The sequence below is a fragment of the Scophthalmus maximus genome, chromosome 11 (genome assembly GCF_022379125.1).
Source record: "Scophthalmus maximus strain ysfricsl-2021 chromosome 11, ASM2237912v1, whole genome shotgun sequence".
Lineage (NCBI taxonomy): Eukaryota > Metazoa > Chordata > Actinopteri > Pleuronectiformes > Scophthalmidae > Scophthalmus > Scophthalmus maximus.
In genome coordinates this window covers 24,407,501-24,421,320 of record NC_061525.1, presented here as the reverse complement: position 1 = coordinate 24,421,320, position 13,820 = coordinate 24,407,501, and the positions used below count along the sequence as shown (strand labels likewise).

Genomic DNA, 13,820 nt, shown 5'->3' with positions numbered 1-13,820 from the left:
AGGTTTGTCTCGACCAGTGGACAGTTTATAGAGTCGACACCAGAAACCACGGGGGACAAAATGTAGGACGACACTTTCACGTGCTACGTGAGGGCAGCAGGGAAAACAACCATTGACAATTCAAGCGCCGTGAACTGCCGTAACACGTCTCCTCTCCGAGTGTGTGTTCGTACTCGTCGCCTCGTCTGCAGTGTTTTGGAAGGAAGTGGAAAGAGGAAGTAGTTTTCTACGAGTACCAACGACGTTATGTGACCATCAGACTCCTGAAGAACAAAACACCACAAGTATAAAGTGTATTTGTATTCATTTTTATTTCCTGTGTGTTCATGGTGATGATGTTGAGAATCAAACAACCAAACAAAACAAAAGTTTGACATTTAATCTGTGCTTCAGAAGCAGGATGTGAACGTGAACGTCGCGGTCATTCTGTGTCCAACTGTGGACGCCGCCGAGGTCGCTCTGCGTCAGCCGCAGGGCCGCCGCGGCCGCTGGTGGTCTATGGGGAAGTAGTAGAACGGGACCTGAGGAGGGCAGGGGTGCCCGGGAGAGAAGCTCCGTCCCGGAATGGAGCCGGCCGCCGGATCCCCGTCGATGTCGCCGCCGCCGCGGTGATCGCAGCCGACAGTCAGGTTGCGAGTCAGAGGGATCTTCACCTGGAACCACACCTCGCGGTCCTGAGGGAGCAGAGCAGAGCAGAAGCTGAACTACTGGTAACTGCTGGTTTCTTATCGCGGTGGCTTGTGCGTCTGTTCAGCCGCTGACGAACTTCCACCTTTGACACCTTTTAAATCAGAGTGGATTTGAGTCTTTTTGACACTGATCGACTGGGCGACCCCGTGATGTGGCCGTGGGCCAACCTGCTTATCTGTTGGATATCTTAACTGTTGCCCAGCAACGGAGAAAAAAGTAAGTCCCCATCGTCACAATGGATGGAGAAGGATCCGTCCCCTCCGGAACGCGGCGGCGAGTCGTCGCTCCTGAACGACCCCGTGAGCCTCTTTATGTACAGACTCTGCTCTGAGCTCAAGAGGAGACGTGCTGTCCAATGGTCAAAATTTGCTAAGGAAGTTTCCTAAATCTTGACGTGACCCTGAAGTGTTTCCTCAGCACCATGATAAGAGCTGTTTGAACTAGACTAGAACCGGACCGACGCCCAATACGATACTTGGGAGCAAAAGTGTCTGATACCGATGAAGAAAAAAAAAGGATCCGTGGACGATTCTGCAGAAGTCGTCGCCAAACCCACAAATAAATGTAAGTGAGGCTGGATACTTCACAGTTTAACCATAAACTTTACTATAAATAACTGTGAATAAAAGGAAAACACAAAAATACCCAATATATAGAACATGAATTTAGAAAATGAGAGTCTAAACCTCTTTCTACTTCCCCCGGGTTTTAAGTATCATTTCTGATTTTAACTTTTCTTTCTGGCCAATGATAAAGACATTTTGGGTTTGATACCACAATTTATTTTTTTGATGGATCTTGTTCTTGATGCTCAAACATCAAAATCACAAGTGATACTAATTAGTGATGAAGGCCCATTAGTGCTTTGTTTTCCAAAAAAACAATACCATCTCACTGCTGTTGGTTCTCTTTGACATGTTTCATATTTGGGTATGAAATGAAAGAAACTTGATATTAAACGTCACTGTTTTGTTTTAAATTAAACATAATTTTTTTTAAAGTTTGCTGAGATGGAAAAACATTGTGCAACCGATTAAAGATGAATTGTTTGATTCTAAATAGAAAAACATAAACAATAAAAATATATTTTTTTAAAACAAACAGCTGATCTGACCTTGTCGTCTGTCACACACTGGATCTCGTGTTTGTTGCCCAGATGTGGAGCCAGAACGCTGTGAACCTCAGGAACCTGAACACACACACACACACACACACACACACACACACACACACACAGGCAGCGAGAGGTTGTGACCTCATCTCATACTGTAAATCTTCACATACAATTTACATTATAATAAATATTCTATCTGAAGTTAATAACCATAGACTGTGAATAAAGATACGACGACATGACGGCTCCTCTAAAGTGAAGTCAAATCCACCTGATCGCCCCCTGGTGACTGGCTGCAGTACAGGTCATAAGCCCCGCCCCCTCCATATCTTGTGAGGTTGTTCTTTTCAGGTGTTCATGTTTCTGATCACTTTGCTTCTCATCAGTTATTTGCTGATGAAAAGAAACGGGGCTGAGACGTGGTGATCGACAGCGGACGCTGACTCAGGATTGGTCGAGAGCGTGCGTGCGGTTACCTTGTAGGGTCGCTCACATGACGGGGTGATGCCGGCGTCCTCCAGCATTCTGCAGACAGACACATTGTTGGGTGAGTGTTGGTTCTTCTTCGTGTGATGTGAACATGAGGCTGATAAAAGTCCGAGCTACGGAGGACCGCGAGTGTCACGGAACTGGTGACAAAGCATTTTGTCAATTAATCGATCGTAATGTTAAAATAAAAATATTTTAGTTTTGCTTTGATTTCCGTGACACTTGTGATCTTCCATACGGGTCCTGTTACAGTATCATTTGTTGTTTTGTGTGTGTGTGTGTGTGTGTGTGTGAGACTTACTTGTGAACATCGAAGCGTCCTCGTAGTTTGAGGCAGATCTGGAAGTATTTCTGCGGCGAGTTCATTCCCTCAACACACGCTGCACACACTCCGTGTTTCCTCCACTCGTCCGTCCTGTTCCACGCAAACAAAGACACAGTTCAGACTCCGCCCACAGCAATAAGTAAGCCACGCCCCCGACCATGTGACGTCATCATCAACCGATGCACATTTCCTGATTATGTGGTACCAGAAGTTGAAGCTGGTTTTGGTCGTCACGAAGGACGGCCAGTGTTCGGCCAGCTCCGCCTCCAGCTCCTGGAACATAAGGGGATGACAGCCAATCAGCTTTCAGAGAGGGCCACCGCGCCGGGCCGCCATGTTGTCGGGCGGCGGCGCCCCGGACTCACCTGGACGTCCGAGTGGAACATGGGCCAGCAGCTGCAGCAGTGCTGCGCCCGGAGAGGCCTGAGGACACGAGGCGGAGCGGCCAATGACAACAGGTCAGTTTGCTGGTAACCAGGGGCGACGGCTCCGAGACACTTGAACATGAATATTGTTTTGGGATATTTACCACAGGCCGTGGATGGTCCAGTTGTTGGCGCTCGGAGGAATCCTGCACAGAGTCTCGTTGTCCAAAGACTGCGGACACACCGAGCACAGCGTCATGTGACATCACATGTTGGAATCATCCAGGTGTTTGTAGAACAGTGTCCTTACTGATGACCTCCTCACTTCCTCCTCTTCCTACATCCCTCTTCCCTTTCCCATCCCTCCTATCATACTGACTGATTTCCTTCTCCGTCTGTCTTTCCTTACCTCATCATAGCCCCACTGCCTCCTCATTGCATTCCTTTCCTGCTCCTTTTATTCCTTTCATCTTCTTTCCTTCCTTTCCTGCTCCTTCACTACACTTCCTTTGTTATTCTTTTCTCCACATCCTCCTTGTTTCTGTCCTTCCTTAAATGCTACCTACTTTACTGCTTCCTGCTTTCCCTTCCGTACTTAATAACCTTCTCATTTCCTCCTCTACCTCCCTGCTTTCGCCATCGCAGCGTCCACCTCTCCTTCACACCCTTATCAGTTCCTTCACTCCTTCTCTTTCTTTCCTTCTCCTCATTTCCTTCCTTTGAGGAGGCAAGAAGGAGGACACGGGCAGGAGGAAAGAAACTGACCCCACCCCTGATCCCTCAGCTGATCTGGACAACCTGACGCTCTTCTCTTATGTCTGAGTCGATGATGATGATGATGATGATGATCACCTGACAGAACCCTCCAGGCCACTGCAGCGTGAACACGAGGCGTTTCCAGGAGCAGCAGGACGTTTGGTCGTGCAGCTCTGAGCCTGGGCGGCCATGTGTGTGGTCGTGCCAGGCTCCTTCCTGTGTTGCCGTGACGACCAGCTGCAGCAGAATCAGGCTGAGCAGCACAGGCAGCAGCGAGCGCCTCGTCTCCACCGGCGCCATGATCCAGACTGTACCAATCAAACAATAATCAAATATGAATCAAACATTGATTAACGGGAAACATATTGACGTAGTTTAAGGAGTTTAAAAAAATTGGATCCAGCTCAATAAGACGTCTGGACAGGAAAGAAAGAGCAGCACATAAAGATTAATAAATCATTACACTAATCAATAAATCAAAGTGCACATTGTTGAGAAAGACGTGAGAAACGCACCGGCTGCTGCTGCTTCAGTCAAAACTGACATGAGAAATGAAACTGTGTCGATGTGATCATATGTACTGTAAATATTTAGAGGAAGTAAACCTGACAGATGTCACATGAGGTGAAGGTATTAATAAAATCAGTATATATGAATAAAAACTAACTTCTATCAGATTATAATGCAACTGTCAACATCATGCAAATGTCCAGGGGTTCACTAACACGTGACCGAGGCGGAGGTCACTTCATAAAACATAATCAACACTCAGGTCTATATTAGAGAACATTAACATCACTCAGTATGAAACCTGACTAAACCAGTTAGTACATTTTAGGATAATTATGCAGTGTACATGTATATATATGTATGTATATTTGATCTTTGGTTTTCAAGATCAATCATTATCATTATTTCATAATGATGAAAACATTAAAATATCAACAACTATATTTAACTTTATAATTCTGATGATGCGTATCACATATACTGTGATGGTTTAAATTAAACCAGTAGGTTTTGATTGTTTTTTTTTTTTTAAAGTGTGAATTTGAAAAGTGACGTATATTCAAATTGAAACATAAAATCAAATGCACTTTTTAAAAATAGCTTGTGTCGTTTGACCCCTGCAGCAGATCGTAGTCTGGCAGCCACTGGGACACTGATACTCTGTGTGTGTGTGTGTGTGTGTGTGTGTGTGTGTGTGTGTGTGTGTGTGTGTGTGTGTGTGTGTGTGTGTGTGTGTGTGTGTGTGTGTGTGTGTGTGTGTGTGTGTGTGTGTGTGTGTGTGTGTGTGTGTGTGTGTGTGTGTGTGTGTGGGTGTGTGTGTCCTTGTGAGGGTGAGACGAGGCAGCGCAGACGGACTCAGACGACACGGATCATGAATCACTTGCTGGTAACTACGAACTCTTTCTTTATTTCACTTCCTGATTTTCTCTGAAGCTTCTTGAATCCGTCGGATCAGGGAGAGGAAAGAAAACATATGAAAGATGATTTTATTAAAACGTGTGTCGGGGGACAGTGAGCAGATCGGGTCTCTGACCTTTGGCCCAGAGTCGACGGTGTGTTTGTGTCCGCTGGAGTTTACAGTGTCACACATGACGGAAGATATGATCTATATTTACATAATATACTTATCATGGACCACACACACACACACACACACACACCTGTGAGTCCGGCCATGTAGATCAGCAAGTACACACACACACACACACACACCTTGATGTACTTTTACATGAAGCTTTATACTTTTACTGCACTATATTTTTCTCTAGTTATTTTGCAGACAAATATTTGACTTCCACAAAATATATACGATGAAATAAGTTGCATATGTTCGTTACATGTTCTAACATGTTATAAGTTGCACACACATGTTATTTTATCGATATTATTCCAGGTATATATCTATATCTTTATATATATAGATAAAGATATGTATATATATATAGATATAGACATAAATATAGATAGATATGATGACACGACTTCAGGAGAGTCTTTATATTCATCTAAAGTTTTATTGGTTTCATTAACTTGTCATTGCTCCATTTCACACCTGGAATCGTTTCCCTCGGTTGGGAAATATTTTGGAAATAGTTTTCACAGAACAATGTCACAGCTTTTAACATGCGCTTCTGATTCTCCGTTATTATTTCCTGTTTGTTTCTGTCTGTTCCGTCTCTGCTGAGACATTTCTGCTCATCATAACCACGACTCTGTGGCAGAGGAGATATTAACTCCAATATTATATCATAATGAATATAATCGTTGGTTATTTAGTTAGTTTGTATATTTGTTAGTTAGTTAGTTAGTTTGTGAGTTAGTTTGTATATTTATTTGTTAGTTAGATAGTTAGTTTGTGTATTTGTTAGTTAGTTTCTCTATTTGTTTGTTAGTTAGTTAGTTAGGTAGGTAGTTAGTTAGTTTGTCTATTTGTTAGTTAGTTAGTTAGTTAGTTTGTCTGTCTATCTGTCAGTCAGTCTAGATCTAGATGAAAACTATCAGACACATTTACTGACTGATTATATGATGAGAGAGATTTGTTCCGGTGGATCTAAATGTGTTTCCAAGGTCGTTCAGCATAAAAGATCAGTTCGACGACATCGATCAGGAAGTTCAGGAAAAACCGCAAGAGAAGAGAAGTTTGGTTGTTCCTGTTCACATGAAACAGGAACAGGGAAGTTCATGTTTGAGGCTGAGTGATTTACAGTTCACACACACACACACACACAAGTGGTCACAGTGTCGGTTGCGATGTGACCTTGGTACACAGTTAAAAAGTCAGGCAGCTTCTTAAAGAGACAGACACGTCGCAGTCAGAGAAGGAAGCGACGGCTGTTTCACATCAAAATGAAATGTCCTCCAGCTGTGACTCCGGACGTGCTTCTTTAAAACATCGTGAGTGGACATGAAAAGTTCTGATGAGTTGAATCTGTGTCATTTCACGAGCTTCTTAAACAGAAATATTACAAAATACGTCAAAATGCTACAAAATATTACAACATTACAAATACTACAAGATATTACAAAATGCTACAAAAAGAAAAAAAAGAAAAAAATGAACTTTATTTTTGAATCAGAGCATTGAAATGTGAAATATACATATATATATATATATATATATATATATATATATATATATATATATATATATATATATATACACACACACAGAGTCAGTTTCTCTTCTTCTTTTCTGTCTCGCCTCACAGTTTCTGAACTTACAGCTGATTCACTTCAGTTGTTGGACGATTTCACCGTCAGACTCTCAACGAACAACAAAGACAAACCTGCATGAAAATATAGGATGAGTGTCGTCATGTGAAATGGTAAAAGTGTATTAAAGAAAAGAAAATGAACGTGTTCTAAAAGTCTCAGTGTATCTTCTGTGTATTTAACACATATAGATGATTAGACCCAGCCAGTAAATGTGTCTGATAGTTTTCATGAGTTATTCTGTGAAATCACTGTCTCAATGTTACAGAAAGAGATCAGACTTTCCTGGCTCCGCCCCCTTTGTCCAGATCCATGACTGACCAACCGACCAACTGACTGACCAACCGGCCAACTGACTGACCAACCAACCAACTGACTGACCAACCAACTGACTGACCAATCGACCAACTGACTGACCAACCAACCAACTTACCAACCAACCAACTGACTGACCAACCGACCAACTGACTGACCAACCGACCAACTGACTGACCAACCAACCAACTGACTGACCAACCAACTAACTGACCAACCGACCAACTGATCAACCAACCAACTGACTGACCAACAAACTGACTGACCAACCGACCAACTGACTGACCAACCAACCAACTGACTGACTGACCAACCAACCAACTGACTGACCAACCGACCAACTGACTGACCGACCAACCAACTGACTAACCGACCGACCAACTGACCGACCAACCACCAACTGACCGACCAACCACCAACCGACCACCGACTGGCCGATCGACCACTCCAGAGATTTCCAGAGTTCCAGACTTTCTGAACTGCTTCCTCTCTTCCCTCTGTTCTTCCTCTAGACACTTTCTCTAAATGACCCCAGTTTGTTTTTCCTTCTCGTTGTGTTTTGCAGAAGGTTCCTGTTGTGGCTCGCCGAGCGTTCAGCAGCTCCGCCGGGCAGCTGAGGAACCGAATCCGCGAAGCTCAGAAACTCTTCCAGGTAACACGAAGAAGAACAGTGACGTTATGAGTTCTGAGTTATTAGTCACGCCTCAGATTCTCCACGTCCCACAGCTCTAATCTCAATTCTTACGTCTGAACTTCAAGACTTCGGAGATAAAACAAACAGGAAACACTTTACAGCCACGTAAAGATCAAAAAGATCATTTATGATCATATGGCAGAAGTGATGTCATCATCGTCATTTTGATATTAAAAAGTTTGTGTGATTGAGGTTATAAAGCCACGAACTCTTTCTGCCACATGTTCTCGCTGTGAAATACACGAATACATAAAAAAATAAATACTGCACTGATTTAACCCCGTGGTTGTCATGGTTACAGGAAGACAACGGCCTCCCGGTGCACCTGAAGGGAGGAAGCCGCGACGTGCTGCTCTACCGGGCGACCATGACTCTGACGCTCGCAGGTACAGTAACAGAATCGCAACACCTCATCTGTCACATTCCATCTTCTGGATCGTCGTGGACAGAATAATTCACAATAACGATATTGTCACGGTATGTACACAAATAACATTTTCAAAAGTAAAAATGCTGCCAGTCAAATTCATCATCTCACAAGATATGACGAAGATATTAAAAAAATATATGAAAATATCAAAGAAAAACACAAAATGCTACAAAATATTACTAATACTACAAGATACGACCAAATGCTACAAAATATTTACAAATTACAACAAATAATAAAAAAAATATCACAAATTACTTCATCATTTTATAAAATGCTGCAAAACAGCATAAAGTGTGTGTGTGTGTGTGTGTGTGTGTGCGTGTGTGTGTGTGTGCATGCATGTGTCTGTGTGTGTGTGTGTGTGCGTGCGTGTGTGTGTTGCCTTCAGGGACCTGTTACTCTGTGTACTCGCTCTTCAAAGCCTCGATGCCTCAGAAGAAAGCGTAGAGGAGAAGAAAGGCGTCCGGGCTCCGTCCATCACCTGGAGAACGACGCTCGGCTCCGTCCAACACTAATGTTTGTCGTGTACAATTACTTCAGATTTTGTTTTCATTTTTAATCCCCATTCCTCCTCATTTCACCATGGAAACCATGGAAACGTTTAAGAAAATGTTGTGAAATAAAAGTCCCAGAGGATTAACCACCAGCGTGTCGTCGTGGTTTCTTTAAAGGCTGGAGGCGGAGTTACAAGACACCGTTTATATAGACGGACATTTACAGCCAGTGTCTCCGCTGATTATCAGTATTAAAATAAAAAGACGCAGGAAACAGGACGAGTGTCGGACACCGAAGGTAAAAGTTCTGTGGACGAACACGAGCAGACTTCGTGAATGAATCATCCATCACTTCTGTGAGAACATGACTCATCACGATGGACCTCGTCCGGTCCAGATGTGGGATGTTGGACTCATCGGCCCTCATCTGGAGGAACACTGCGACCACAGAGGAGAACAAAGAGCGGCGTTTCCATGACGACAGCAGAGGAAAGCTGCAAAAACTGTTTCCCATTAGCGTCTGAGTTCAGGCGGGAAGGTGAACGCTCCCGGTCCTGTCGTGATATAGACTCAGTAATGGTGCCACCTGGTGGTTCAACACGCGCCCTACAGCAGCGTGTAAAACTTTCCTTTATTGTCGTTGATACATAAAACATATTCATGAATTCTTCTTCTCCAGGTCCCGTCGTCACTTCAGGAAGCGAATACTCATCATGTGATCGATGTTCATTTTCTCCACAGACTGAAAACCACATTGAGAAAAAATACACAAATCATTTCAGGTCATTTCCTACGTGCAGATATTTAAACACTGAAGCTGCAAAATGAAGTTTAATATTCCAGAGTTTTCGATTGATCGATCCGTTGATTTTCTTTTATCAATTGGTGTTTTTGTTTTAATAATTCACAATAACGATATTATCACGTACACAAATAAAATTTACAAAAGTAAAAATGCTGTCACTCAAATTCATCTTTATCTCAATTCAGTATTTGTTTGATCTGTTTTTTGGGGGGGAAATTAATTGCAATCGAAATACTACAAAATATTACAGAATACCTGAAAATGCTACAAAATGCTTCCGAATATTACAAATTACTACAAAAAAATTACAAATTACTACAAAAAATTACAAAAATATAAAAATATCAGAAAACATCAAAGAAAAACATAAAATGCAACAAAATATTTCTAATACCACAAGATATTTCAAAAAGCTCCAAAATACTACAAGATATTACAAAATATCACAAATAACAAAAACATGTTATAAAAAATGCTACAAAATATGACAAATTACTACAAAATGTATGAGAAGTATGAGAAAAAGTATTTGTCCACAGATTTTTTGTTGATGTGAAGTAATTGTTTTATTTTTGTTTTGTCTCAAAAATGAGCTTATTTACTCTGTTTGTTTATGGAGTCGCAAAATGACGTAAAAATGGTTCCGATCAATAATCCTGACCGTCGATTCGTCTCACCTTCCTGAACTCGTCGAAGCCGATGGCGTCGTCTCCGTCGAGGTCGGTCTCCCGGATCGCTCGCTCGCCGATGCTCTGCAGCTGCTCCTCCGTCACCTGCATCCCCAGCATCGCCCGCAGCACCTGTCACTCACCGCCGCCAGCCAATCGCTGATCAGCACGGTTGTTTCTCTCATGTGAGGTTTAAAGGCACGAGGACGTGACTCTCGGCCACCAGGGGGCGTGGGACTCACCTGCAGCAGCTCTTCTCTGGAGATCTTCCCGTCTCCGTCCTGATCGTACATCTGGAAGGCGACTGGACGCACAGACGACACTCTGAGCGAAGCTCTTAAAGGGACAGACACTGACGGATCAGAGGGGGGAGGAGCCAGATACTCAACTGACATCGGAGCTTCCCGGTCCGGCTGTTGGCCGGCTCCGCCTGCGTCCCGCCGCGGTTCGAGTCGACGGGCAGGAAGTGAGCCAGGACCCGGACGAAGGAGGGAAAGTCCACCGCTTCCTGTCTGCGGGGAGAGAACGGAGGAGGAGACGTTTCCTGTTTCCTGCTCAGAGACACTGAAGAAACGTTTCTGTGTTTTCATAACTGAGACAGTTCACTGGTCTGAGATAAGTTCTGTCCTGTAATAATAATAATAATAATACTGATGTTTAAACGTCGAACCCTGCAGAGAAGAAGGCGCCGATGATTCTGTCTCCGATTGGATTCAAGGCCAAACCCTGGAGCGCTGCGAAATCCTGAGGCCTGATGGACAGACACAGATTAGTCAGCTGATTTTTGGGGCCGATAGTAATATATATATATATATATATATATATATATATATATATATATATACTATACATATTCATTTTTTTGAAATTGTCAATGATCGTCCCACAACGGGACGTTTATCCTAAGATGTTGTTGTCAAACAATGTAATTGAGTCTTAATATTTTACATAAACTTTATTAAACATAACCATAATCAACAATAAGTCGGTCGGACTCTAGTAAGTTCTGCGTCACAGTTCAAGTCACTGTGGATTTTATAGATTATAGATTATGTATAGATTCAATATCTCAAATGTAACAGATAAACAATCGTTCTGCGTCTGAGCTCAGAAGAATTCTAAGAATAAAGTCAAAATGTATTATCCCAATTACTTGGGATTTTAATTAATGTAAGAATTACTGCTTCACTAAAAGTAACTGCTGATATTTCCCACAGCCATGAACGTCACACGCCTCAGACCTGAGCTCTCCTGTCTGACCTCTGTCCAGGACCTCGAACCTCTCGTGCAGACGCAGCAGGTGAGCGGCGGAGACTGAAACACACGACATGATCCGTCACGTGATCCGTCACGTGATCCGTCACGTGATCAGTTTACAGTCAGTTCGTTTTTCACCAAATCTCACAAACAGTTTCCTGATCCACTGACGTCTCAGTATCAGTGTGAACAGTTCAGGGCGTCGACGCACAAACTGAGATAAGAGACGGACGAAGCAGCACTGACGAGACACACACACACACACACACACACACACACACACACACACACACACCAAAGAGCATCATGGGACAATTCGGAGACGGTTTGGTGTTTTTGTGCTTTAACTGAAAAATGTTCTCCACTCACTTGAAGATCATAACTTCACGTCATGACCTGACGAAGAACATTTAATAAAGTCGAAAGCACCACAGCAGGACTTTTTTTGATCAATTCTTTGATTTCAATCTTTATATAAAAGATTGTAATAGGTCAAAAAACTGCATCACCAGAGAAATATTACAAATATGATTTCAGTGACAAAAGGCAAATCATTTAATGTCCAATGTTTTCATGCAGGAAACAGTCAAACATATGGAATTATTATTTCACACAACTTCAACAAACAGAAGCAGTCAATTTTATAAACAATATTTTTGTAATGATGAATTTCATCTGTCATTGACGTTTGTTTTCTGAGTCTCTCCAGGAGTTTAAGCCGAATCATTGCATTATTCCTGTACATGAAGAAGAAACAGATTCTGATTAATTAAATCATAGAATACATATTTCCTTTTTGTTATTAAACTGTTTAAAACTGATCAGATTCAGAAGAGACTCAACTCGGGAGAAATCCAAAGATTATAAATCCATATTATAAGATTTGCTGTTTTTAATTTCTCCACAAACATACATATACATACAGTATATATATATACTGTATGTATATATATATATATATATATATATATATATATATATATATATATATACTGTATGTATATATCATATGATGAAGAGCAGAGGAGGAGGAGGAGGAGAGTGGACTCACAGCCGGTTTCCCTGCTGAGCTGCAGGACGTCTGGGACGACGTGGTCCACGCTGCTGGAGCTCGATCCCATCGTTCACTGAGGGTCACTGAACCTCTCACGTCCTGAGGCTCGTCTCCGTCTCTGTGACTGACAGGCTGCTCGGCCAATGGCTGCTCTCGCCTCACAGGCCCTCGCGGACCAATGGGTGGCTGGTTTGTTTTCAGGAGGCAGACTGGACGTTGCAGCCGTCAGAGAGGAAACTGACCTGAGAAGAAGAGGAAGCTGTTTCTGTTCATAAGTGATATAAACAAAAGATGCTTTGCATTACAGTGACAGGCACATTAAATATGAACATGTTTTCACAAGTCACCCTGAAGTTTAAAGGCACAACATGTCACGTTCTGCCACCAGGGGGCGTCTCAATGAGAACAATAACTCAAGTCGACGTACGACGACACGACTCTCATGTCGGACGCTGGCGTGGAGCAGGAAGACGCTGCCGTCGCTGTCCCTTGACACTAGATGGAGCCATTTCCTCACGAGTCCAGTTTCCTCTGTATCAGGAGGGTTCATCAGCTGTGACTGGGATGGAAACTTATTTTGTTTTAGTTTTCTTTAGTTAAATGTGCTGTTGTGAAGTTTTAAATGTTTTTTTTACGGAAAGATCCATTTGGACCAAAGTGAGAAATAAAGTAGACGTTAAATAAAAACGATTGTTTCTGTAATGTGAGGTATCACTTTGCTTTTCATCAGTTATTTGCCTTATATACAGTCAGTGATCGTCTTTACATACAGTCACTGATCGTCTTTACATACAGTCAGTGATCGTCTTTATATACAGTCAGTGATCGTCTTTACATACAGTCAGTGGTCGTCTTTATATACAGTCAGTGATCGTCTTTATATACAGTCAGTGATCGTCTTTATATACAGTCACTGATCGTCTTTATATACAGTCAGTGATCGTCTTTATATACAGTCAGTGATGGTCTTTATATACAGTCAGTGATCGTCTTTATATACAGTCAGTGATCGTCTTTATATACAGTCATTGATCATCTTTATATACAGTCAGTGATCGTCTTCATATACAGTCACTGATCGTCTTTATATACAGTCAGTGATCATCTTTATATACAGTCAGTGATCGTCTTTATATACA

General features: G+C 42.4%; 3 protein-coding genes across 7 annotated transcripts in view; 1 reads left to right on the top strand and 2 right to left on the bottom strand.

Moving 5' to 3' along the window:
* Positions 1-292: 292 nt before the first annotated feature.
* On the bottom strand, positions 293-4,401 carry rnaset2l (ribonuclease T2, like). 2 transcript variants are annotated; one of them, XM_035621977.2, is made up of 9 exons: positions 4,255-4,401; positions 3,836-4,047; positions 3,148-3,215; positions 2,984-3,041; positions 2,824-2,891; positions 2,595-2,708; positions 2,281-2,329; positions 1,805-1,879; positions 293-674 (listed from the first exon to the last, which is right to left on the bottom strand). In XM_035621977.2, exons 1-9 carry the CDS (start codon positions 4,283-4,285, stop codon positions 465-467), a joined length of 885 nt encoding a protein of 294 aa, XP_035477870.1. In that variant the 5' UTR covers positions 4,286-4,401; the 3' UTR covers positions 293-464. The 2 variants fall into 2 exon arrangements, with proteins under 2 accessions (XP_035477870.1, XP_035477871.1); XM_035621978.2 differs by lacking the exons at positions 2,824-2,891; positions 2,984-3,041.
* A 581-nt stretch (positions 4,402-4,982) lies between these two features.
* LOC118298877 (cytochrome c oxidase subunit 7A1, mitochondrial) lies at positions 4,983-9,049 on the top strand. Of its 2 annotated transcripts, XM_035622051.2 has the most exons (5): positions 6,163-6,643; positions 6,958-7,074; positions 7,842-7,928; positions 8,272-8,356; positions 8,792-9,049. In XM_035622051.2, the coding sequence occupies exons 2-5, from the start codon at positions 7,072-7,074 to the stop codon at positions 8,848-8,850; spliced, it is 234 nt and encodes a 77-aa protein (XP_035477944.1). In that variant the 5' UTR covers positions 6,163-6,643; positions 6,958-7,071; the 3' UTR covers positions 8,851-9,049. The 2 variants fall into 2 exon arrangements, with proteins under 2 accessions (XP_035477943.1, XP_035477944.1); XM_035622050.2 differs by lacking the exons at positions 6,163-6,643; positions 6,958-7,074 and adding an exon at positions 4,983-5,135.
* A 438-nt stretch (positions 9,050-9,487) lies between these two features.
* chp2 (calcineurin-like EF-hand protein 2) overlaps positions 9,488-13,820 on the bottom strand; it is a 6,551-nt gene continuing 2,218 nt past the window's right edge. The window contains exons 2-8 of one of the 3 annotated variants that reach the window (XM_047335520.1): positions 12,679-12,923; positions 11,612-11,684; positions 11,041-11,121; positions 10,764-10,882; positions 10,613-10,674; positions 10,380-10,502; positions 9,488-9,639 (exon numbers count right to left, since the gene is read on the bottom strand). In XM_047335520.1, coding sequence (XP_047191476.1) covers positions 9,586-9,639; positions 10,380-10,502; positions 10,613-10,674; positions 10,764-10,882; positions 11,041-11,121; positions 11,612-11,684; positions 12,679-12,748 — 582 coding nt within the window. In that variant the 5' untranslated portion in view covers positions 12,749-12,923 and the 3' untranslated portion in view covers positions 9,488-9,585. Of the gene's footprint in view, positions 9,640-10,379; positions 10,503-10,612; positions 10,935-11,040; positions 11,122-11,611; positions 11,869-12,678; positions 12,924-13,820 lie in introns of all 3 variants that reach the window. The other 2 variants (XM_047335519.1, XM_047335518.1) reach the window with 2 other exon arrangements.